The sequence below is a fragment of the Rhodofomes roseus genome (assembly GCF_022264815.1).
Source record: "Rhodofomes roseus strain CIRM-BRFM 1785 chromosome Unknown C8Q71scaffold_9, whole genome shotgun sequence".
In the NCBI taxonomy this organism is placed as follows: domain Eukaryota; kingdom Fungi; phylum Basidiomycota; class Agaricomycetes; order Polyporales; family Fomitopsidaceae; genus Rhodofomes; species Rhodofomes roseus.
In genome coordinates this window covers 23,743-44,696 of record NW_025952965.1, presented here as the reverse complement: position 1 = coordinate 44,696, position 20,954 = coordinate 23,743, and the positions used below count along the sequence as shown (strand labels likewise).

At 56.3% G+C, this 20,954-nt stretch overlaps 7 protein-coding genes across 7 annotated transcripts; 4 read left to right on the top strand and 3 right to left on the bottom strand.

Moving 5' to 3' along the window:
- Positions 1–300: 300 nt before the first annotated feature.
- C8Q71DRAFT_578057 (uncharacterized protein) lies at positions 301–2,652 on the bottom strand. Its single transcript, XM_047919479.1, has 4 exons — positions 2,080–2,652; positions 1,915–2,028; positions 1,692–1,856; positions 301–1,637 (listed from the first exon to the last, which is right to left on the bottom strand). Exons 1-4 carry the CDS (start codon positions 2,578–2,580, stop codon positions 402–404), a joined length of 2,016 nt encoding a protein of 671 aa, XP_047779100.1. The 5' UTR covers positions 2,581–2,652; the 3' UTR covers positions 301–401.
- A 542-nt stretch (positions 2,653–3,194) lies between these two features.
- C8Q71DRAFT_857267 (uncharacterized protein) lies at positions 3,195–5,064 on the top strand (the record flags this gene model as incomplete). The annotated part of the gene is made up of 4 exons (XM_047927392.1): positions 3,195–3,591; positions 3,648–3,804; positions 3,855–4,312; positions 4,376–5,064. 4 exons carry the CDS (start codon positions 3,195–3,197, stop codon positions 5,062–5,064), a joined length of 1,701 nt encoding a protein of 566 aa, XP_047779099.1.
- A 1,111-nt stretch (positions 5,065–6,175) lies between these two features.
- On the top strand, positions 6,176–8,467 carry C8Q71DRAFT_707259 (MFS polyamine transporter; the record flags this gene model as incomplete). The annotated part of the gene is made up of 13 exons (XM_047920552.1): positions 6,176–6,426; positions 6,484–6,656; positions 6,716–6,799; positions 6,858–6,949; positions 7,001–7,211; positions 7,266–7,377; positions 7,429–7,541; positions 7,599–7,688; positions 7,741–7,842; positions 7,899–7,987; positions 8,044–8,134; positions 8,190–8,328; positions 8,386–8,467. 13 exons carry the CDS (start codon positions 6,176–6,178, stop codon positions 8,465–8,467), a joined length of 1,629 nt encoding a protein of 542 aa, XP_047779098.1.
- A 1,184-nt stretch (positions 8,468–9,651) lies between these two features.
- On the top strand, positions 9,652–11,885 carry C8Q71DRAFT_577955 (uncharacterized protein). Its single transcript, XM_047919477.1, has 2 exons — positions 9,652–10,020; positions 10,070–11,885. The coding sequence occupies exons 1-2, from the start codon at positions 9,758–9,760 to the stop codon at positions 11,658–11,660; spliced, it is 1,854 nt and encodes a 617-aa protein (XP_047779097.1). The 5' UTR covers positions 9,652–9,757; the 3' UTR covers positions 11,661–11,885.
- Position 11,886: 1 nt separating this feature from the next.
- Positions 11,887–13,020, bottom strand: C8Q71DRAFT_577911 (uncharacterized protein). The gene is made up of 4 exons (XM_047919476.1): positions 12,854–13,020; positions 12,664–12,796; positions 12,411–12,602; positions 11,887–12,358 (listed from the first exon to the last, which is right to left on the bottom strand). The coding sequence occupies exons 1-4, from the start codon at positions 12,907–12,909 to the stop codon at positions 12,050–12,052; spliced, it is 690 nt and encodes a 229-aa protein (XP_047779096.1). The 5' UTR covers positions 12,910–13,020; the 3' UTR covers positions 11,887–12,049.
- Positions 13,021–13,518: 498 nt separating this feature from the next.
- C8Q71DRAFT_707559 (glycogenin) lies at positions 13,519–17,457 on the bottom strand (the record flags this gene model as incomplete). Its single annotated transcript, XM_047920569.1, has 5 exons — positions 13,519–13,950; positions 14,029–14,906; positions 15,000–16,531; positions 16,593–16,941; positions 17,202–17,457. The coding sequence occupies 5 exons, from the start codon at positions 17,455–17,457 to the stop codon at positions 13,519–13,521; spliced, it is 3,447 nt and encodes a 1,148-aa protein (XP_047779095.1).
- Positions 17,458–18,400: 943 nt separating this feature from the next.
- On the top strand, positions 18,401–19,450 carry C8Q71DRAFT_906996 (uncharacterized protein; the record flags this gene model as incomplete). The annotated part of the gene is made up of 1 exon (XM_047928939.1): positions 18,401–19,450. Exon 1 carries the CDS (start codon positions 18,509–18,511, stop codon positions 19,448–19,450), a length of 942 nt encoding a protein of 313 aa, XP_047779094.1. The 5' UTR covers positions 18,401–18,508.
- Positions 19,451–20,954: the final 1,504 nt, after the last annotated feature.

Sequence of the window (20,954 nt, the reverse complement as noted above, 5' to 3'; positions counted from 1 at the left end):
CGGCAATGCATGTTCAATGAACAGTTCAAGCCAACACCTTCAGTCATTCCTATGGGAAGCTAGAAGTCGAAGCGTGCGCCAACTCGTCGCAAGCATTGTCGCGCTTGCAAAAACTGCAGCACGCGCGCAGAGCACGGCGCAGATTCAGGGCTGCCAAACCAAAGAGATGGACGGCAACAGTTCAGAGACAATACATTAGCAATAAAGTAGACAATCAACAGTGCGGCCGACGGCAAGAACACTGAAACAGAAACACCGCCCACCAGTACGGGAACTACGTGATACACCATGTGAGAGCGAAGGCTATAGCTACAAAGGCTGAGCAGCGTGACCTATAGACAGAGCAAAACCAAGTTCGTGAGGAACACCCAAGTAGCTACCGTTTCAGACGCTTTCACGGTTCAGAAGATCAAGGTTGGCGGAACTAGTGGCATCATGCCGCCGCATATGATAGATAGTGCATCAAACTCCAGTGAGGACCGCTCAAGCAGATGCGTGTCCGTTGACACGTCAGAACTCGAGAAGGTGATCGAGTAGTCCAAGTAACCTTCATCGAACAGGTCGCCGGGCCCAGTGGTTTTTCCAATGCCGTCGGAGTACAGACCAAACGTCGACGCATCTGGTAGTTCATGGAGGAATGTCGAAAGCATGGGAGGCGTAGCAAGGAGGTCTGAGTCCGAGGATGTGCTCGACGCAGACGAAACGGATCGCAACGACGAAAGTGACGACATCCGAGACAAAGTCAACTGAGGGCTGGGAGACGTCCCTGGGGAAGGAGTAGATGGCACACGCGACGATGCACGGGAGCTCGGCGAAGAGTCGCGGGCTTTTGGGATAGAGATGGCGGAGCTGACACCCGATTCGGGTACTCGTCTAGGTAGAGCAGCTGCTTTTCGCCTAGTCGTTCTTCTGCTTGGATATGGCGAAAAGGGTAACGTCGGTTCCAATACAGGCGGGCCATCGCTACCGAGCACTGCTGTCGAGGGTGGGGACAAGGGATGGAGCTCAGCAGTAGCTCCATCTGATTGGACCATTCGAGATGCGTTCTTGCGTCTGCGTACGCGCTTCGGACCCAGCCTACGTATCGGGACCGCAGATGCCCGTCCGCATGCATCAGTGCTTGAATCCTCTTTAGGGGTTCTGCCTGTACCAAGTGTGCGAGTGGTCATTGGTTCATCGACCTGGTGCACGCGCAGATCCGAAACGGTCGTATCGAGCTCGCATCGTGGCCGGCGCTGGCAACTCCAGTTACGACCGCGCCTCGCTTTCGATACGCATTGCTCGCGCCTTGAAGAGCGTAAAAGAGCCGGTAGAGGAGCGGGTTGGGGGATCGTTCCGAACCATACGCTCCAAGTCTGTCGTTGAGGGAACGAGGGTCGGGACAACGACTCGAATCCATCGTCCCTGATGTTCAGCATCTCCAAGCGAACAAGGACATCGGGCGCGTCGGACATTACACACTCGACTGATGAGGATCTAGCCGAGCGATACCAGGGCGTGAAGAACCGACGCGATTCGGCAGCGACAGGGAATGGGTCGTATGGACACAGCGGCGGGTAGCAGACCGGGAAAGCGTGTTGAGGGCGGTCTGAGTGGAATGGGTGAAAGGATCGCGCAGAAACGTCCTGGCACTTCGGCTACATATCACATTGTCAGCAGGCATTTGATTTCTTGGTGCTCGATGGACAGACCTCGTTCGTATGTGGCGGACTCGTTGGCGCGACGGCCATGTACTTTTCCAGAATCCTCACTAATGAGGCCTCGAGATCAGGCGGCAATGGTATGTTGATATGCGGGACCTCCGCAGGGTTACTTGCAGGCACTTGCTTTTTTGAACGATTACGTCGGTTTTGGAACTAAAAGATCGGATTCAGAATCCCTGTGTCAGGAAGGTGTGTCAAGAAGCGCACATACCCAGATATTGATCTGCTTGTACTCCATTTTCGTCTGCTCAGCCAATTGCTGCTTCTCAGCACGGCTGGGACGCGGCGTGTGTCCGAAGAAGCGTTCTAGCGTAGGTACAGCAGCCTGACTACTGTTGAGCAGAAGATTCTGACGATTGTTACTGGGGGTACTTACAGGATTGAAGGGCCGTTTGTTTTCGCGCTCGGCGAGCTGAGATTGTTGACGAGCTTCGTGGATCTCACGAATGCGGGACGAAAGCTTGCTAATAATCTGTGCACGCCAGCTATGTATCGCCTGCAGATACTTCGTAGACATGGCGGAGCAGAACATAGCATTGAGTCTTTCATGGTTGAGAAGCTTCGTGGAGTCCACGTTTGCGGACGCCTGAAGAGCATCCCGGGTACGCGCTTCGGAGTGCTCCTTGAGTCTGAGCGCAGCCCTACAGAAAACTCGATCAATCTTCTCCGCGACGGTAGGGCTGAGGCCCAGAGCTGTGAGGTTGTTGCCGATAGACTGAGGCAAAGGAAATGGGGTAATTGCGACGGGGGCTAGGGCTGCTGCCCGACTCCTCGACACAACAGACGCGAGTAATGGCTGGGTCTTGGTCTTGATGTACCGTGCGTGTGACTCTATCTGTCGCAATATTTTCATGTCAGTATGCGCGAGTTGAGTCATCGTTGAGGGAGGCAGAGGAAAGGACGTGAAACCAGTATCGCTGGTCTCCTTCACAGTAATGTACTGGGTACGGGCCGCCTATTGTTATGGTCCCATCAAGGCCATTCATACGCCACGTGAGTCTATTGTCACGAGCGCTAAACTTATAAGATGATACCGCATTGGGCACACTATGTGGCGCGCGACTTGCCCAAAATGGCGGACAAAGGGCTCCCGGTGTTTGTGCCACTTAAGTGCCACTAGCGCAGCCAAAGCTCACTGACCTACACCAGAAGTGGCATGCCATGAGCCCTGTGCCTTGACCATCTTCGCGAATCGCTACTCTCGACCGTCTGCCATGAGAACTGCATTGTTCACAGCTTAGGAGGTCAACTTGACGGAACGAGTATGCGTGGTGCGCGGAGGTGCGTGGGGATGATCCTCACCGCATGCCGCGGCATGTGCATGAGGTGTAGCACTCCGAGACACGTGGCTGACGCTGTTTGACAAACATTGGCTACAATTGGGCTACAATGGGTCGTGGAAATCTTATGTCATCCTTACTGTGGTAGCGCCAGGCCTTTATATTCTCGCACGTAGACTGGTAAAGTCCCCCACCTGACCCACTCACCTTCATGCCGTCTATACGGGACCGCTTCCTTGCTGCAGAAGATCAGTTCCTCATTGCTGTAGCCGACGGAGACGCAGCGATTGAAACATTCGACCGCTCCTGGCACGCTTTACTCGAAGAAACCCGAATGGCTATGCATACCTCGGCGCTGGACGAGGAAACGACGTATCTTGTTGAAAGCGTCTCCGCTTCAATTGATGTACTCGCATCCTCATTTTCGGATCTCTTCAGCACTTCCGATACTCTGCATTCTGACATGGGCACTGAAGTAGAGGACGCCTTGGCGCGATTGTCACTAGACTCCGATGAGGAGGAGGACCTCATATCGCCGACCTTCATACATTCTCCTCTAGCAATGAAGCACGAAAATGATACGTATGGACGATCCTCCATAGCTTTCGGTACGTCCACGGAGGCTGAGCACGGCAAACTGACAAACTCATGCGCCTTGGGGTAGGATATCCAGCTTTCCTGAACTTCAGGGAACCATCCCTCGTGTCGGACGGCACCTCTGAGGGTGACGACGATGACGACCTTCCGAGTACACCAGTCATTGGCAAACGTTCCCTAGATGATTTCGACCAAGGTGTTGGGCGGATAGCAAAGCGTGCTCGGTCGGTTCTACAACCCGATGCCTATACATCGAACTTACCATCTTTGTCAGATCATTGTCTCATCCATCGGACAACACCCTCGCGTCATGGCCATGGGATTGCGAGCACGACCCTTCCGTTCTCCCTGGACCTCAAACCGATGTGTGCCGTGACACACGTCCTCTCCCACACCGCAAGGCCTTGGGCGCACCGGCAGGCCACTCACCTGCCCGGACGCAGCTCAAGCGTCGATTCTCTGACGCCACTGATTTACCTGCGCCCAAACGACCTCGTGGCCTACAGGCGGAGCCGAGGAGACATACAGTCTCCAATCCTCTTCCAGGTCGTGCCGACGACCTCGAGACTCAAACGCACAACATATATGATTGGGCTTCGACGTTCGAAATCGTTGAGCCGGCTACATTTGCACCTCCAAGCACTTCCCTACCTATGGTGGTGGAAGTCTTCTCGAATTGGCACAAGCGCGATGCTCAACCTTCTATTGGCTTGGCGGATGGTGGTTGCGTCGGTACGTGGGACTGCCACACCTGTTACTATAGACTAGCTGTTGACGTACGCCTCTCGGCGACAGTGATGGACCCACCGTCTGGCATGGAAGCAGAGGAACTACGTCTCGAGACACCTGGGGACTCCGTACTCGTTGCTGACAGCACGAACGCTAGTGCTCTAGGCGCCATGACTGAGCCTATGGCTAGCGCCTACGTGGCGCTATCTTCGCTGGACGAACAGGTCGGTAGCCCTCGGGACGAGGACGGCGCGTCTGGGGAGCCACGTCAATCGCTGTCAACGTCGGAACATAGCATCTCGGACGCCACTCTTTTGGCTTCACACGAGTTCACCCCTTCTTCAACCTCCGCTATGTTGCCCGCCCTCCTTGATGCCACGGAACATTCTGCTTCAACTTCTGCAGTCGAGACCTCCGTTGAGCCGCCTAGTCGCTCTCCATCGCCATTCGAAACGCCGCCTCCTTCCTTTGAGCGTGCAATGGCTAGGGTTTCTGATCCTGATCTGCCTGGCTGCTCATCGCTTGACCTATACGCTCCAATGGGATCCTCTGCTCTTCCGCCACCATGTGAATACTCCTCCAATACTAAGCGTCGGTCGACCAATACCATTGGCAGCAAAGGCAACTTACTGGATGTCGGCGCGCTCCTCGCCGAGCTACTTCCTTTCACATCTGCCGGAGAGAAGCACGGCTTTATGGACGCGTTCCATAAATATGTGCATGTCCCGCGGGCGGGCTTTGCAATCACCATATAAGTAAGCATCCAGGTCTCTTGCCACGTCCTGCCACTCACCGCACACAGGCACTGCACACAGGTCCCACCGCACACAGGTCCTTGGGCTCTTACCTCGTTTGACTATCTTTATGATATGTATCGCTGGATACCCTTCCCGAGCCCCCGCTATACCCCGCCGATCCTTCTACTACTGTATACCCCGTAATGTCGCGCGGATCGCGCAATCCTGTGTAAAATGGAAGGCGGTGTCATCTTGAAGAAGATGTAATACAGTGGTCGGCTTTGTTCTTGAACATCAGGAGGCGTGCTCATCGATGGTACACTGACTGATACGCTTGAGCAGCGAGCTCCGAACAGCATGCCATTAATGATTGCAGTTGGATGGTTCTTGGATGGTTCCGCCGTAGCCTCTCGATCACGATCGTTGTGGTGCCAGTTGGTCGTTGGCGGTTAAAGGGATTGCGCAGCGAAACTCGTCACTTGGCGACGAGACGTCCGAGCGCTAAGAATCAGATTGATGTCGCCGCTATGCAGCGGTTGTACCTGGGTTGTACGACTTTGTACGATGACCTGACGATGACTGCGAGTTGTCGATGGGCCGTCCTAGAAGCCGATGGTGCTCAGAATAGCAAAGCGGTATGTTAACATGCAGATTGACTGCCATCTAGTCCAGGTCGGGCTTGTCATTCATTATGACGACGGCAGTGACCGTCTGAGTGCGCATGCAGTGACCCATCGCGGACAGCAGGGCTCGGCGCGCCCCTGCAAAGGGTGCCGTACCCCGGTGTATGTCCCAACGGGCTCTCGGTGGCACGACAAGTTTGGAATTGCCTGAAGGGGTGGCGGGTAGACCTAGAAACATGCCTGATTAGGAAATGACGTTACTCATGCACTATGACTAGGGGTGCACGGCTGCTGGTGCCGCGGGGGGTTCGGGGCCTCTGGAGCATTGTCTGTGCCCGGCGGCTTGGCGGCGGGCGTACGAGGGTGCCCGGCGCTGTCACGTCGGATGTTGCTTGCACCGCGAGGCACACAGAGCGATTGGATCTCCATCCGACCCACACGGATGGCCTTCTATATAAGCAGGGGCCATGCACTCACCTGCGCCCGCTGTACCTCCGCTTTCACGCATGGCATCTACTGACCCTCGGACACAAGTAGCTCAGCCAGCCCTCGACGACCCCAACTCTGCGTCTGCGCGAGCGTATGAGCCTGACCGTCAGTCTCATGACAGCGGCCGGGAGGGGACACTAACTTCTGGTTCGGACGGCCCAGAAAAGTCCAACAAACCTTCCGCGGAGAAGCAAGCGCATGCTATCCCAGATGACGGTGTCATCATCGTAGACTGGGACGGTCCTGACGACCCAGCCAATCCGAGAAAGTGCGCCCTAGTTACATTCTGTAGAGGGTCAGCAGGAGACTGAACCCGCACTTACAGTTGGTCGACGAAGAAAAAATGGGCCGCGGCGGCGACTGTGTCGGCCTTCACATTTATTTCACCGATATCGTCGTCCATGGTCGCCCCGGCAGCTGCGCAAATCGCTGAGCAGTTCCACATAACGAGCAGCGCGGAGGCCAGTCTGACCGTATCGGTATTCGTCCTCGCATACGGTAAGAATTCGATGGTCAATTGATATTCAAACATCTAACAGAGTACGTACCGTCGCTAGCTGTCGGGCCACTATTCCTAGGGCCGCTCAGTGAAATGTATGGACGAGTTCATGTCCTCCGGGGTGGCAACTTGTGGTATACTGGTAAGCTAGATCACATGTCGAAGCAAACCTCGTCGCTTACGCCTTATCCCTCTTACAGCATGGAACCTAGGTTGTGGATTCGCACAGAACAGCGGCCAGCTGATTGCGTTCCGTTTCCTCGCCGGTCTTGGTGGTAGTGCGCCTCTGGCAGTGAGTAACATTGCAGATAATATGCAGCAGTCAAACTGACCTTTGAGGCAGACGGGTGGTGCCGTCCTAAGCGACATGTGGATTCCAGAGCAGCGTGGGCAGGCCATCGCCATCTACTCCCTGGCGCCGCTGCTAGGTCCTGTCATCGGCCCAGTCGCAGGTGGTTGGATCGCGGAACGGTCTACCTGGCGATGGGTCTTCTGGGCGACAACCATCGTCGCTGCTTTAATCCAGCTCTGCGGACTCATCTTCCTCAAAGAAAGTGCGTACCCAGCGTGCGTGATCTGAACAATGTCTCACCCTGTATCCGTTGCAGCGTACGCTCCAATACTCTTGGAGCAGAAGGCAGCTGGAATCCGCAAGGGGATGGACCCCGAGAAAGGGAATGTGCGGGAAATCCGCACTGCGCAGTCGACTGGCAAACAGAAGTAAGTATTCAATGTTACTCTCCTATGGAACGTTGCTGACCGCATGCATAGCATGGGAGCACTCTGGCGAAAGTCGCTTACCCGTCCGTTCATTATGTTCGCGCAGGAACCGATCATCCAGCTGTTCGGCCTATACATGGCCTTTATCTACGGTGTCATATATCGTATGTCCCGCACGTTCACTCACCTGGTCCTGGCACTATGCTCACCAGGACTTGCAGTGGTATTGACGACGATCCCCGCGATCTTCTCCAATGTGTACCACGAGGATGTCGGTATTGGCGGCCTGCACTACATCGCCCTTGGCCTTGGTGCGTACCATGAGTCAACATCACGTCGTCCGCGCAGCTAATCACCTTGTAGGCTTGTTCGTTACCACACAAATCAACGCTCGTATCATCGATCGTGTATACCGAAAGATGAAGGCGCGCAACGGTGGAGTCGGGCTGCCCGAGTTCAGATTGTGTACGTCCGCGGTGTGGTTGGTTGACCGACGACTGACTGATATATCCGCATGTCAGTGACTGTGTTCCCAGGCACCGTTCTCATCCCCGTAGGGTTGCTCATGGCTGGTTGGGGAACGCATACGCACTGGATTGTCGTTGACATCGTGCGTTCACCTGCCTTATTAGTTGTATATCAGTCTTCTAACCTACCGTCTCATAGGGTCTGGCAATGATCGGCTCCGGGATGATCTTGACGTTCCAGGGTATGCAGACCTACGTTATCGACGCCTTCACTATGCACGCTGCGTCAGGTACGTTCAGTACTCCCTACCGTATATGTCCGCTCGTGCTGATCAGCACGAACAGCACTCGCGGCCGTCTCGTTCCTCCGCTCAATAGCAGGTTTCGGTTTTCCACTATTCGCGCCTGCGATGTACAACGCGCTGGGCTACGGCGTGGGCGACACAATACTCGCAGCATTCGCGGCAGTTGTTGGACCGCCAGCGTACGTACCTCACTACTATGGCGATACACTGGTCAGCTAACATGGAGCGATTTGTAGGGTATTCACCTTCTGGAAGTACGGAGAGAGGATCCGTGGCATGAGTCGGTATGCTCAACGCGCTATCGTCGCCAAGAAGTGACGCAATGGCGCCGATGACGGTGAACGAAACGATGCACGCACCTACGAGCCTGCACAACGCTGAGGTAGCAACACTTACCTTGCATCAACCGGTCGATATCATACCTTCTCCCTTCTACCCGGCGAGGAGACGTACGTACCTGCATCCCCGTCGCCCATGTGCCCTCGATCCTGAGATGTTTGAAGGCCGGGCGACGACGACGACGCATTAAATTATCCTTCTGCTTCCATCATGGGACTGTTCCTTGGTTTAGTGAGTTGATGATCGCATACACATACTATACCTACCATCGCATGTCTATAACATACCTAAGCGCCGCTGTTAATCTGTAACCCAAACACTCTTTAGCTGGACAATCCAAAGCATCGGTCAGCGAGGAAGGCGACGATGCGCTACACATATACAGTACGGAGTGGAGTGGGTGAAGATATGATGCTCACCTCCGAATGATTGTTGTGTGACTAATGGAATCAGTGGCGCACACATGAGGACCGAGGACGTTGCTCACCTGGACCACCCATATATCGATGGACGATCATCTTACACGGTGCAGAGGGTCTGCAGAAATGATGGGGGGACAATGGAAGGGAGGGGGGACGAAAGCAGTAAGGCGGGATGGGGGTGCGTAATGGGAGGAAGGCGGGCGCACCGACCAGCGGCGGGCAGCTTATGTGAAGTGATCCGGGCACGCTTTGGCCTTTCCCTTATCAGGAGAACAATGGTCTGATCACTGGCATGCCGGCTGGCTCGAAGGCCAAAGCGGTGTTGCCTACTGGGCCAAAGCACCCATACTATGAGGGGCACTTATAACAAGAGGCGAATACAACAAGTCTGATAGAAGTGAGGGTAAGTAGGAATACTGATGAAGTAAGAAACAATCGCTTACTTGACTATTGTATCGGGCCGGGATCTCGGTCACTGGCAAGGCCCAAGCTACTTGGCGGCCAGCCTGCCAGTGTTTCTCTCCAGCTTCAGCGCATCATCGCATGAGGCTTAAGACAGCACTCGTTACTTGACTCTAGCTTTCCAATAGTGTACTCGCTGTGAGCAGAAGACGAGGAAGAAACTCGCCCATGGCGTTCGACTGGCCGAGTAGTACGCTATTTCAACCGGCCGATCGCGAGGTCCCGTGCCAGCGTCGCGTCGCGTCACGGTGTGACCGGACGCGGTAGGCATGGAACAGTTGGATTCCTCTTCGCTCTTCCACCTGCCGAGTTCTACGCGTCTTTGATACCTTCGACGCGCCCTCTGTGCTCTGTGCCGCGCATCTGTCGTCCCATCTCGCTCGACATGTCCGTTCAACGCTGCATCACGAAACGCGCCTCGCTGGACGAACTACACAACGAGTTGCTACTCGAGATCTTGTCCTATTTCGGGGACCAGAAAAATCTTCCCAAGCAATACAGAGCTACCTACACGCTCTCGCATGTGAATCGGCGCTTGCGTGCCTTCGCGCTATCGATCCTTAACCAGGATCTTTTTGTGCCTACATGCAAGCAATTCATAGCCGCTCTCTCATCTCTCCGACAAAACGGCCGTGCACGCCGTATACGGTACGTATCGCAGTACATACCAGCTTTTATGATGCTCAGTCGGATTCAGCCACGTACGCATAGGCCAGTCGAAGGAGCCCATGCCGTACATAGGTTCGTTGCCGGTGCCCTGGTGCACGTATATGTCCGGTAGCCTACCGCGACTGAAGTCGTTCTCTTGTTGGCAAAGCATTATAATGCCTTCACACCTGTGCCTTCTCCAAGGCTCGCGGCACCTCACCGACCTGAACATCGTGCTATTGGAAGCCGAGTTCCCCGTGGACTTCAGGCGCTGGCGCAAACTGTGCACGCTCCGTGTCGAATTCTGCGCCAAGATTGGAGACTTCGTCTATGACCATCCAGTGTCATTCCCCTCCTACGCCCACCTCACCACTCTCGCCGTGGACGACCACGTTGGCTCGGAATGGCTAGATGATCACCTTCGCCGCGCCCATTTTCCGAGCCTTCGTGTTCTGAACCTACAGAACGCGACATCCCCGCCATGGCTCGTCTACCAATTCGTACACAGGCATCCAACCCTCCTTGAGGTCAACGTCAGCTTTGACGAAGACCTAGATTGCTGGCTCGCCTTCGATCGCCTGTGTAAACTCATCAACGGTACCGGAACGTGGGGACCCGAAGACTCCGAGTCGAAAGTCGACGACCCAAATTTTACCATACAGGGGATTCCATCGTTGGCCGAGGAAACATATTGTGTGCCGACGCGGTTCGCCTTTTCCCGTGTCCCGCTATATCCCGAGGCGACGCTGGCGGACCAGCCGGAGGGCCCGCAGCGAGAACGTTACACAGCTACGGGTCTGGCGCTGCACATCGTCGACCAGTGCTTCTGGGAAGACTACGGTCCAGAAGTCGTACGGCTGCACCAATTCCTGGAGCGGATGCCACGCGTGTTTCCACAGCTGGCGGAGCTGCGTCTCGCATACGACACGCCGTACATAGATGATAGCTTCCAAAGAATCATGCAGTCCTGCGCCGAAAGTCTGTCGAGCTGGAGCTCCCTCCGCAGACTGACGTTCTCGTGGGGAAGACTGGCCGACGATGAAGCAGATCCATCCACCGATTTCTCTTGGCACCCCTCACAGGCTCCCGAATATTTGGGATACGTACTCGATGGCATTCATCCTCCGATATACATCCCGCGGGAAATGTTTGAGACGCGTCCAGAGCTAATGGAGGAATTGCCACCGACGGGCGAGCCGTACACTTTCGATCAACTGGAGATGGTGTTCGGTCTGCACCCACGCGAGGCCGAAATCATGAAACGCATTATCCGCGCCGAGTGCGACCAGGATATGGACGACGACACTCTCATGCATACCCCAGGTCTTCCGCTGCAAGCATGGGTCGCCAGACACGAACCCTTCGTGCTGAAGATGATGCGCCAGCTCGCCGTCAACTGCCCTACCCTCGAGTCGATCGCATGGTATCCCATCGGTCAGGCCATCTGGTGCTGGCCTGCTCGCTGGCTCTGGAGGGTGCACAGAGAGAAGGAGTCGCACTCCGTTCGCATGCTCACGAACGAGTTCACCTATCGGGGTTGTTCGAAGGGTGACCCTCCGGAGTTCCACATCCTCGTGGGACAAGAGTTGGCGGTGGCTGAAGAACACCCCGCGATGGTACGTAGGAAGGACAGGCTATAGAAGGTCACCAAGGACTTAATGGTATCGTTCTTTTGATCTTGATCTTGAGTGCAACAGCGGCTCGTTTCAGTCCGCGTTGTGTCGACGAACTGCTTCACCCTTATTGAGGTTCATCAGTGCCGTATTCTTTGCCTGAATCTTTCTATTTGCTTCTTGGTGCTTGGAGGTAGTAGTGTACTCACCCTTGTGTAACAGTTTAGTGCGACCCTTATACATCACGTTCTGCCAGTCATTCACGAATGTCTGAAGAATTGCCCATGACAGGACGGACTCAAGAGGTACGTATACAACCGACTTATATGTCAGTCGATTTATTACACGAGTAAATAGTTCTAGGCTAGCACCGATCTACATCACAGTATAATACAGTTTGCTCCCCCAGCTACATCTCAGAGCTCTCCAACCTTCGTCGTCTGGGCTCCGCTGGTGGCGGGGTATGGGTTGCCAACGACGTGGGGACCAGACTCGAGAGGTGCTGTGCTGGCGGGGACACCGTCTGGCTTGCCCGTCGCAGGGCCACTGGTGCCAGTACTGCCGGCGACATACGTCTTCGCCTTCTCGATGTGTGGCTGCGCGGCGGTCTGCGCGGAGGCGAGGTATTCCTTGCCCGTCTGAAGCGCAGTCTGCGCAGTTGACTGGACGGTGGAAGAAAGATTCTGGGTCGTCGAACCCTCCTGCGCCTGACTGTTGTATAGTGCCTAGAAAGCAGATCAGAGGTGCTATCAACATGGAACATTCAAGGTTGCATACCTGAGCGGTCGCATATGCGCTATTAGCAATGTTCTTCGCCTGCTCGACAGCCGTAGTAGCGGTGGCGCCAGCCGTGTTTCTCGCCGCCTCGACGTCGAACTTGCCCTGTTCTGTTGCCTGAGTGGTGGCCTCACTCAAAGCGCGTTGAGCCTCAAGCTCGTTCACTGCAGAGATGACCTGAGGCTCGATTACCTACAAGGGAGGGCACGAGTCAATACAAACGGTCCTACGTACATACATCGAACTGACGCACTCGGGCCTCAGAAGCTGCCTGCTGGGCGGCGGTCTGCGCCTGGCTTGCGTTCTTGTTGACCTCGTCGGAGAGCTCCTTGGTCGACATTTCGGCCTGCTGCCACGCAGCGCTAGTCTCCCAGCGAGAATCGGTGCTGCACGCGACCATCAATACTTGACGACAGCGCTACGAAACAACCGAGAATACGCACTTGTTGGGTGCCTGCGCACCGACAGTGGTGGATCCTGCCTTGGTAGAGTTGGACATGGTGGTTGAGTGGGGTATTCGGGGATTTCGTATATAAGTCGTGAAGTTGAGTGAAAGAGGACGGAGATGCTGGCGAGCTGTCTGGCGAGCGCGACATTCTTATAGTGGGCCGTGGTTCCTGGGTGGATACAGCGAGCAATGCGGTCACTGGTGGCTCAGTTGCACCGACGTCATGCAGGTGGCGGCGGCGCCTGATGCGCCTCCGTACGCGCGCCAACTTCAATGACGTCACGCGTAGCAAATGCTTTTCGGCGTCTGCTACATGTCTACGTAGAGCGAGTCGATAGGAACAAAGGACGTAGTACACACATGAGCATACCAGACAACACGCGAGAGGGTATGAAAACACCTGGTATCGCAGAGTGCATCAATAAAGAGAAATTGCGGCAGTCACTGGCGAGTGCAGGAAAGGAAAGGCAGGCGAACATTGCAGAGAGGCTCGGGAAGTGCACGGAAAAGGAGACAGACAGAGAGATCTGAGGGGCGGAGAGACGTTGAAAGTGCAAAGAAAACAGAATCGGAATAAAGACAGACGAACATGACGCTTTTGCGAGAAAAAAAACATAAACACGAATGACCTTCATGGCGAACGGGCCTCTATCTCTACCTCTACTCTTGCTGTTGAACTTGGCTCTGACGGCGTTCGTCGTCTTCGAAGGAGCCCATGCGCAGGAAGCGCGCAAGGACTTCCTCCGAGCTGCGCTTGAACACGTCCACGCCACGCGCGGGGTCCCAAACTCGACCGCCCTTGCGCGAAGGCGGCGCCGCAGTCGCACTGTCAGGTGTCAAGGGCACACCTTGCGTGGAAGGCGACGACGTCAGATTCGTCTCGTTCGATACTGAGCGGGACATCGGAGGCCCGAACGGCGGAGACAATCGGAGGAGCTTAGGAGACGGCGTGCTTGGCGGCGGGGTCGACGTCAGAATAGGCGCAACCTTTGGCGAGACAGGCTTGCTCGGCGGCGAACTGCCAAACGATAATTTGCGAGTCGCTATGAGCTGCTGCTGTTGCGTAGACGATAGCCTACGGGGCGACGCGCCCTTCGGAGTGGAAGGCACCCTGGCGGGACTAGCAGTACCAGACATAGGTGGCGTCGACACCTTGGGCAGAGCGAGAACCCTTGGAGGGCTGGTGACACGCTGGGGCGAGGGTACCTTCGGCGGACTCATCTTTGATGGGGACGGTGCCTTTGGTGGACTCGTGACCTTGGGCGGCGAGTATGTACGAGGAGACCCCAGGATCTGCGGGGACCGCAGCCCAGTTGGCGACGCAGTAGACGGGAACGGCGCCGTCTGTCTGAGGGACTGCGTGAGCCCCGGAGTCGCCTGCCCCATCTGGTCGGGGTCCGTCGCAAAGTCAGGCACCGGCGCAGGTGGTAACAAGGTAGGCGGAGGCAGCAAGCGGCTCTTTGCCAAGATCGGACTGGACGCCATGTCGCGCTTCGTCTTCTCCGGGGCAAGCTTCGACGTCGGGGGTGGCTGCTTGGGATCCCTGAGCCTCGGGCCATCGACGTCCGTGGATGGTGAGCGGATCTTGACCTGGACAGCCTGGTGGCGAGTCTCCACAGAAGTCGTCTGCACCCCACGTCCGCGATACTTCTTCCCCTTCGTAGCTGTAACAGATGCAGTGCTGCCAGACCTCGAGCGGCCTCCAGAATGGCTGCCGCCCCCGTGAGTGCCGTCTTTCGTGCCCTGGCCGTCCCATTCATCGTCATCGTCACCGTCATCCTCGTCATCACCATCCATGCTGCTCGCGTCGTGGCGCGCCTGCACGACACGCTCCCGTTCCTTCTCCCAGCGTCTGTGGCCTTGGTCATCCACCCACTGCGCAGACCGACGGCGTGGCGAGCTGGTGTTCTGGTACGGCACATGCTGGAAGGGAGGCTGATGGTGCGGCCTCACAAGCTTGGACGCGTACTTCTGTATGCTTGGCACCGTGTCCCACGCATTCGCATATGCGAAGTGTCCCGGCAGCCCAATCGTCGGTGGCGATGGCGCTTCGATGTGCAACGCAGGGCGAGTCGGGTCCTGTCCCTGAGGTTGCGGGGACCCACCCTCCGCGTCCGACCAATCCTGCGCCTGTTCATGACCCTGCGCTCCCTCCTGAGGCTGTGTAGATGGCGTCATCCCCTCTTCCTCAATGTACTTCGCGGTAGGCGGAGGCGCATCCGCAGCAGGGAAGACACGTTTCGGAACATGCTGCGGTTTCTGCTCCCAGGGGAAGACCGCCTGCACTTTCGCAGGGTCGGGGACGGGCTGAGCAGGAGGAGACCCAGGCCCTACGGGCGGCGCATGTCCAAAGACGTTTGAGTACTGACCCTGGCGCACCAGTTGCTCCGGGATATGGGCAGGTGGCGGAGGGCGGAAGAACGCATCCGAGTGCGGTGCAGGAACATAGGGGACGGACGGTGAGAAGGCTTGGTGGGCAGCGTCGTGCTGCCGAGACGGCGATTGATCCCATACGTTAGGAAAGTACGTGTCTGTGGGGAATGCATTGACTGCGGGAGGGTTGTTCGGAGGAGGATCGACGGCCGCGTTCCAGGACAACTTCGGAGGTGATGGAGGACGAGGCGGAGAAAGATGGCCCTGCGGCTGGTGATGTTGGTGTGGATGATGGTGGCGATGTTGGTGCTGGTGATACGGAGGTGAATGGTTCTGGGGTGAATGGCCAGGAGAAGGACGATGGTGGACAGGTGGCATCGGGATGGGTTCATGCTCGGGACTACTGTTCTGAGGGGGAGGAGGTGGGTGGCGGAAGGACTGCTGGTGCTGGTAGTGGTGATGCCTTCCTTCATGCTCAGGCGTCGACTGCCAGTGTTGCTGCGAGTGCTGCTGCCGACTTGGACCCTGGTAAGACTGATGAGGACCTTGTGGGTCAGACCACTGTCCGTGTTGGGCAGGAAACGACGGGGCGGGCGGCAAAGATCCGCCGTGGTGGTACGGAGCGGGCGGGACCTCATTGGGACCAGGAGTCGGCAGGGTGTGCATCCTCGGGCCCTCACCGCCTCCTCCACTAGAGTACAATTGCTTGTACTCTTCTTGAGTCGGCGTCAGGTCCCGATCACCGCGGCGCTGACGGGCTCCCTCGGTCCATGCATGCTCGACCTGGGGCTTCAGTTCAGGCTTGGGTCGCATCAAGTCAACACGGCCTCCCAGTGGCATGGAGCGGTATTCGCCCTCTTGGACGGCGTGTTCCGTGTCCGCTACAGTGGCACCAAGGTTGCTCATGCCCTCTACGGCGATCCTCCGTAGATCCTCCAAACCCAACGCACCGCCGGGAGGAGTAGCTGCTTCGCTGAAAGCGATTGGAGGAAGCTCCGCGCCTATTTCGTCGCGCCCGCCGTCGTCCCAGACGGACGCGTACCTCCGGACCTCAAATTCGGCGCGCGCTGTGGGCGCGTCCGAACGGTAATACCTATCGTACACATCGAACCAGCGGTCAACGAGTGAGTCGAAGTCGTACACTTGCTGGCGCTTCTCCTCAGCCGGAATGTTCGGGTCGTGCGGCTGGGAGGACTTGACACCGGGAGCCCGGTACTGTAAGCTTGCCCATGGTTTGTTAGGACCGATGAAGTGGATCGCGGATATTTGCGAACCAAATCGTTCATAAGCGGGAGCATACCTGAGCACAGGCGTGTCATGATGGTAGGTCATAGTAGGTCAGCTGGACGCGACAGACTCACGTGTACGCGGCAGTCGGTGTCGTGTTGTAGGTGAAGCTCAGGCGGTGCCAGTCCCCGCCCCGCCATTCATTGAGGAGTCCTTGATCACCTCCATCCCAGCTGCCCTTGGTCTTGAGCAGCTGGATGAGTTCGTCAAATTTATCTTGTCCGGGGGTAAGGGCGAGTACACCGGAGTTGAAGATATCTGGCCAGCCAACATCCGGAACAGCTGCGAAATCATGGGGGATATTGAACAAGTGCGATAACGGCCGTATCGGAAGGACGTCTGCGTCGAGGAATATTATCTTCTGGTATTGCGTGAGGCGAAATACGTGTAATTTTGTGAGCACATGGCTGAGATCCGGGCGGCCTAGAAGTCACAGTGAGAGAGCAGTCAGCCATATTTATGACGCATATATGAGCAAAGAAGAAGCAAGATATGCCCGTCTGTACGGCATGAGTATTTCTCGAGACGTCGGGCTGGTGACCTCGTCACGGGCCCTAGCTATTGAACGGATCAGGTTCTGCAGCGGCAGAGATCATCCACGCGCCACTGTGCAGACCGTACGCGCTGTAAGATCTGAAGCGACGGGCCTGCACTCCCTTCGATGAAATGGAAGTTACACTCACCGAGTAGTTGTAGACCCTTCTCGTCCTCCTGCTCTATGAGCTCGACGCCAATAACTACATTGAACGCGCGGCGGAGCAGCTTGACGGTGGATACGTCCACACTCTCGGGGGTGACGAGGCACACGGTCTGGAAGTCGACCTCCGGAGCCTGGGCGGGGGTCGGGTGCAGGTCCCGGAGTGCTGCGGCGACTGCAAGGGCGCCGGGCAGGTAATGGTCGGAAGTTACTAGAGATACAAAGGCGAAAGGAGTGGACATGATGCGACGGAGCGCAAGGGGGCGTCGTCGACGCGTCCTCGGTGGGCGGACGGCGGTCGAGGTTGGAAAGAGAATCCAGCGTCTGAGGCTTGGCGCACTCTGAGTTCCGGGCGCTAACGGGTCATCTCGCGTCCTTACGTACGGCGTCTATCACCCCTCCCCGCTGGGAAAACCAGCCCGCCGTCGGCCCCGCGGGGCGTTGGAGTCCGGACTCTCTTCCCCACATCGATGCCCCTCGTTTGCATCCCTCTCCTTTACGAATTTAGCCCAAACTCAACGAAAAATGTTCCTGGACGTGTGCTGACGGCTGCCCCAGCGTATGGTGCCTGCGGAGATTGACCAATTGATGCTGCCATTGCGCCGATCCGCTGGGTGGTAGCAAATACCTATTATAGTAGAGGATATTGAACATCGAGCGCGCAGAAGCACATGAAGACGTAAGAGGATGCTGTAAGGGGAGAAATCGTGTCTAGCACCAATCGGCAAGCGTTGCGTGAGGATATTCACCGCTATATCGCCACGACCGGTTCCGTACGATTGAGATGCGTACTTATTGCGACCGCGAAGCGGGATGGGTGAGCTGTCAGACAAAATCGGGAGTAGTACTTTACTGGCGCTGCATACATAGTATCACGAAGGCTGCGATTGTCGGCAGTCGGGATCATCCACTTATAAGTTACAAGCTTTGGCTGCGAACTCGCCAATTGCAGGCTTCCAAAGGCTCCGAGGAAGACTTCGCTCCCTGTACCACTGCCGCCGGAACTGTGGAAACTCACAAAAATCAAGGTGCACCGGGTTCTGTACTTCTGGCTATAGCGAACATTTCATGGCTTCGTGTCTCTGTCGATTGTTGAGTGCTTGAAGGAAGCGCGAGGCACGAGCGCTTCCTTCAAGTTGAGTCTATGCACGCGTGGCAGCGAGCGCTCGAACATCTTGCGTCTCGCCGCCACCTTCAGCCGACCACCTGTTCGGCGTTACCTGCTTTTGAGACTCTCTTTCTCGGTTTGCGTTCACCATCGACTACCTAGTACCGTCGTATCATCTCTAACCGATGGATCCCAACGGCCAAAATGGCATTCGCGTTCCCGACCCAACTGGTGAGCGGTGCCCGAACTACGAACTAGCCGCGTTTGCGGTGATTAGGCAGGCTATGACGGCCAACGGCGTCATGACGGATGAACAGGCGGTTCAGGCCTTGCGGGACGGTTGGCATGTGCATCATGACGCGCAAATGCAAGCGTGGCAAGCACAGTCGGTAGAAGATCGCCGAGTGGCGGAAGAGGAAGAGCAGCGGACGCGCGAAGAGGAGGAGGCGCGTCGGGCAGAAGAGCAGCGGGCAGCGGCAGAGGAACAGAAGACGCTAGACAAGAAGAAACTCAAGCTCGCAACGGTGGACCCGTCTCGAAGGCCCCCGACCCAGCTCCGTCAGAGGGTAGCGGATTACGCGCGAGAAAAGCTCATGAAACTAGCGTACGTCGAGCTAGACTATTTTACGGCTAAAACCCGTCAGTTGGCAGAGAGCCAGGCGAAGAGCGTCGTCAACGAGACCTACACCCTGGTCTCCGGAGACACAGGCCTGAGCTTGACTCCCGCGTCGTCTCTTAAGGCCATCAAAGGAGTCCGTCGTGACGCAGACCTCCCATTTGAAGAGATGACGACCGCGTGGCCCGTCTTCATTCAGGAGATCACGGACCTTCCAGAAATCTGGCCACAGGCAATCGTGCAGCAATATCTCCGTTTTTTCCTGCAAATCGTGGGGCACCAGGATAGCCAAGACCCGATCGGGCAGCCAGCCCTCATGCGCTACATGGAGGAAGTTCGTTCAGACTGGCACGAGAAAATCATCGCGAAGAACGTCTCGGACCAGACCTACAACATCGGCGTTTTCGAACCAAAGCTGTACGAGCAATGCAAAGCCGATGTGCAGGCAACGTCGGCGAGGCTGCAGATTCAACGGGTGCGTGTCGTCGTCACTCGATTCATTAAGTCTTAGCTGATCAGGCATAATCTTCACTTCCTATCCATTACGTCTCCCTCGATACTCTGGGATACCTTCGATCGCGTCGGCATCGTTATGCCTCATGCGACTTTAACATCGCTCAATACGCGCACATACTCGTCGTCCCACGGGGACCGCGCTTCAAACAACTCGCGGGTATTTACCGCCCTTATCCCTGTTTTCTGTGGGGTCTCGCGACACCCTTTCTGCTTTGACCGGCGTGGTCGCGGTGGCGTCTGACCGGCGTGGTCTTTTCTCTCTCCTCGGGGTTGACCGGCGTGGTCATTGCGTTACCCCCCCCCTTCCTCTCTCTTATGCGAACGGCGGCGTGGTCGTTTCGCGTTTTCTCTCAACCGGCGTGGTTGTCTTTCACACTGGCCGGCGTGGCCCTTTCTTATTGACCGGCGTGGTCATTGTCCCCGTGGCCGGCGTGGCTCAATCCCATTGACCGGCGTGGTCATGTCTTCATAAATGGGCGCGGCGTTAATCTCACGAACCGGCGTGGTCGTGTGTCTTCCTGAACCGGCGTGGTTCCTTTTCGCGGACCGGCGTGGTCTTTATTTTGCGGACCGGCGTGGTCATTGTTTCGGGACCGGCGTGGTCGTATCTCTCTTATGATCGTCTGGTGAACCGTCGTGGTTCGTCCTATCGCGTTTGGCAATGGCATCCCACCGACTTCGTCGTGGTCTTCGCTGGGCTGGGCCCTTGTACATATACGTGCAAACACTATCAGATGCAGAGGCTGAACGACAGCTTCGAATCTCAGCGAGGAAGAGTCTCATCGGGTCAGGCGTCGGGGCGTCGACGTTCACCATCGCCGAGAGACCAGCGTCGGGGAGACGCTCGTAGTTCCGGACAGCAAGGACGTAGTGGTCGGAAGGATGAGGCGGAACCATACAGTCATCACGCACGAGACCGCGAGTCGTCATCGCGTAATGGAAAAGGGCTTTTTCAGAAAGGCGCATCGCGTGCAGCCCTCGCGATCTGCGCCATATGTTTGGGCTGGCACCCTTCAGAAGAGATCGGGAAGTGTCGATCGAGCTCCCTATGGAACGGGCAGCCAGCTTCGTGCGGGAGGAACTCCTCAGGACAGATCATCAACAAAGATGGAGAGACAATCTGTCTCGACTGGCAACGAGTGGGAGGTTGCCGCTCCAACAGTCCCAAGCACATCCACCAGTGTTCAGGATGCGGGGGTCGAAACCACGGAGCGTCGACGTGCAATCTTGCACAGAAAAAATAATCCCCTCACTCCATATCACCCTGACGTCTGGTACAGAATGTTGCGAGAGGCAGATCTTCTTGACAAATATCCTTTTTTGGTTCCTTCACTACGATCGGGTTTCAGCATTGGGATCCCGCGCATCTACGTTACTAGAGCCCCTAATAACAGCCTCTCAATCGAGCAGAACACAGACGCCTTCACGTGTATTATTCAAGACGAGATCCAAAAGCGGAGATACTTGGGCCCATTTTCGCAGCGCGAACTGGAAGACCT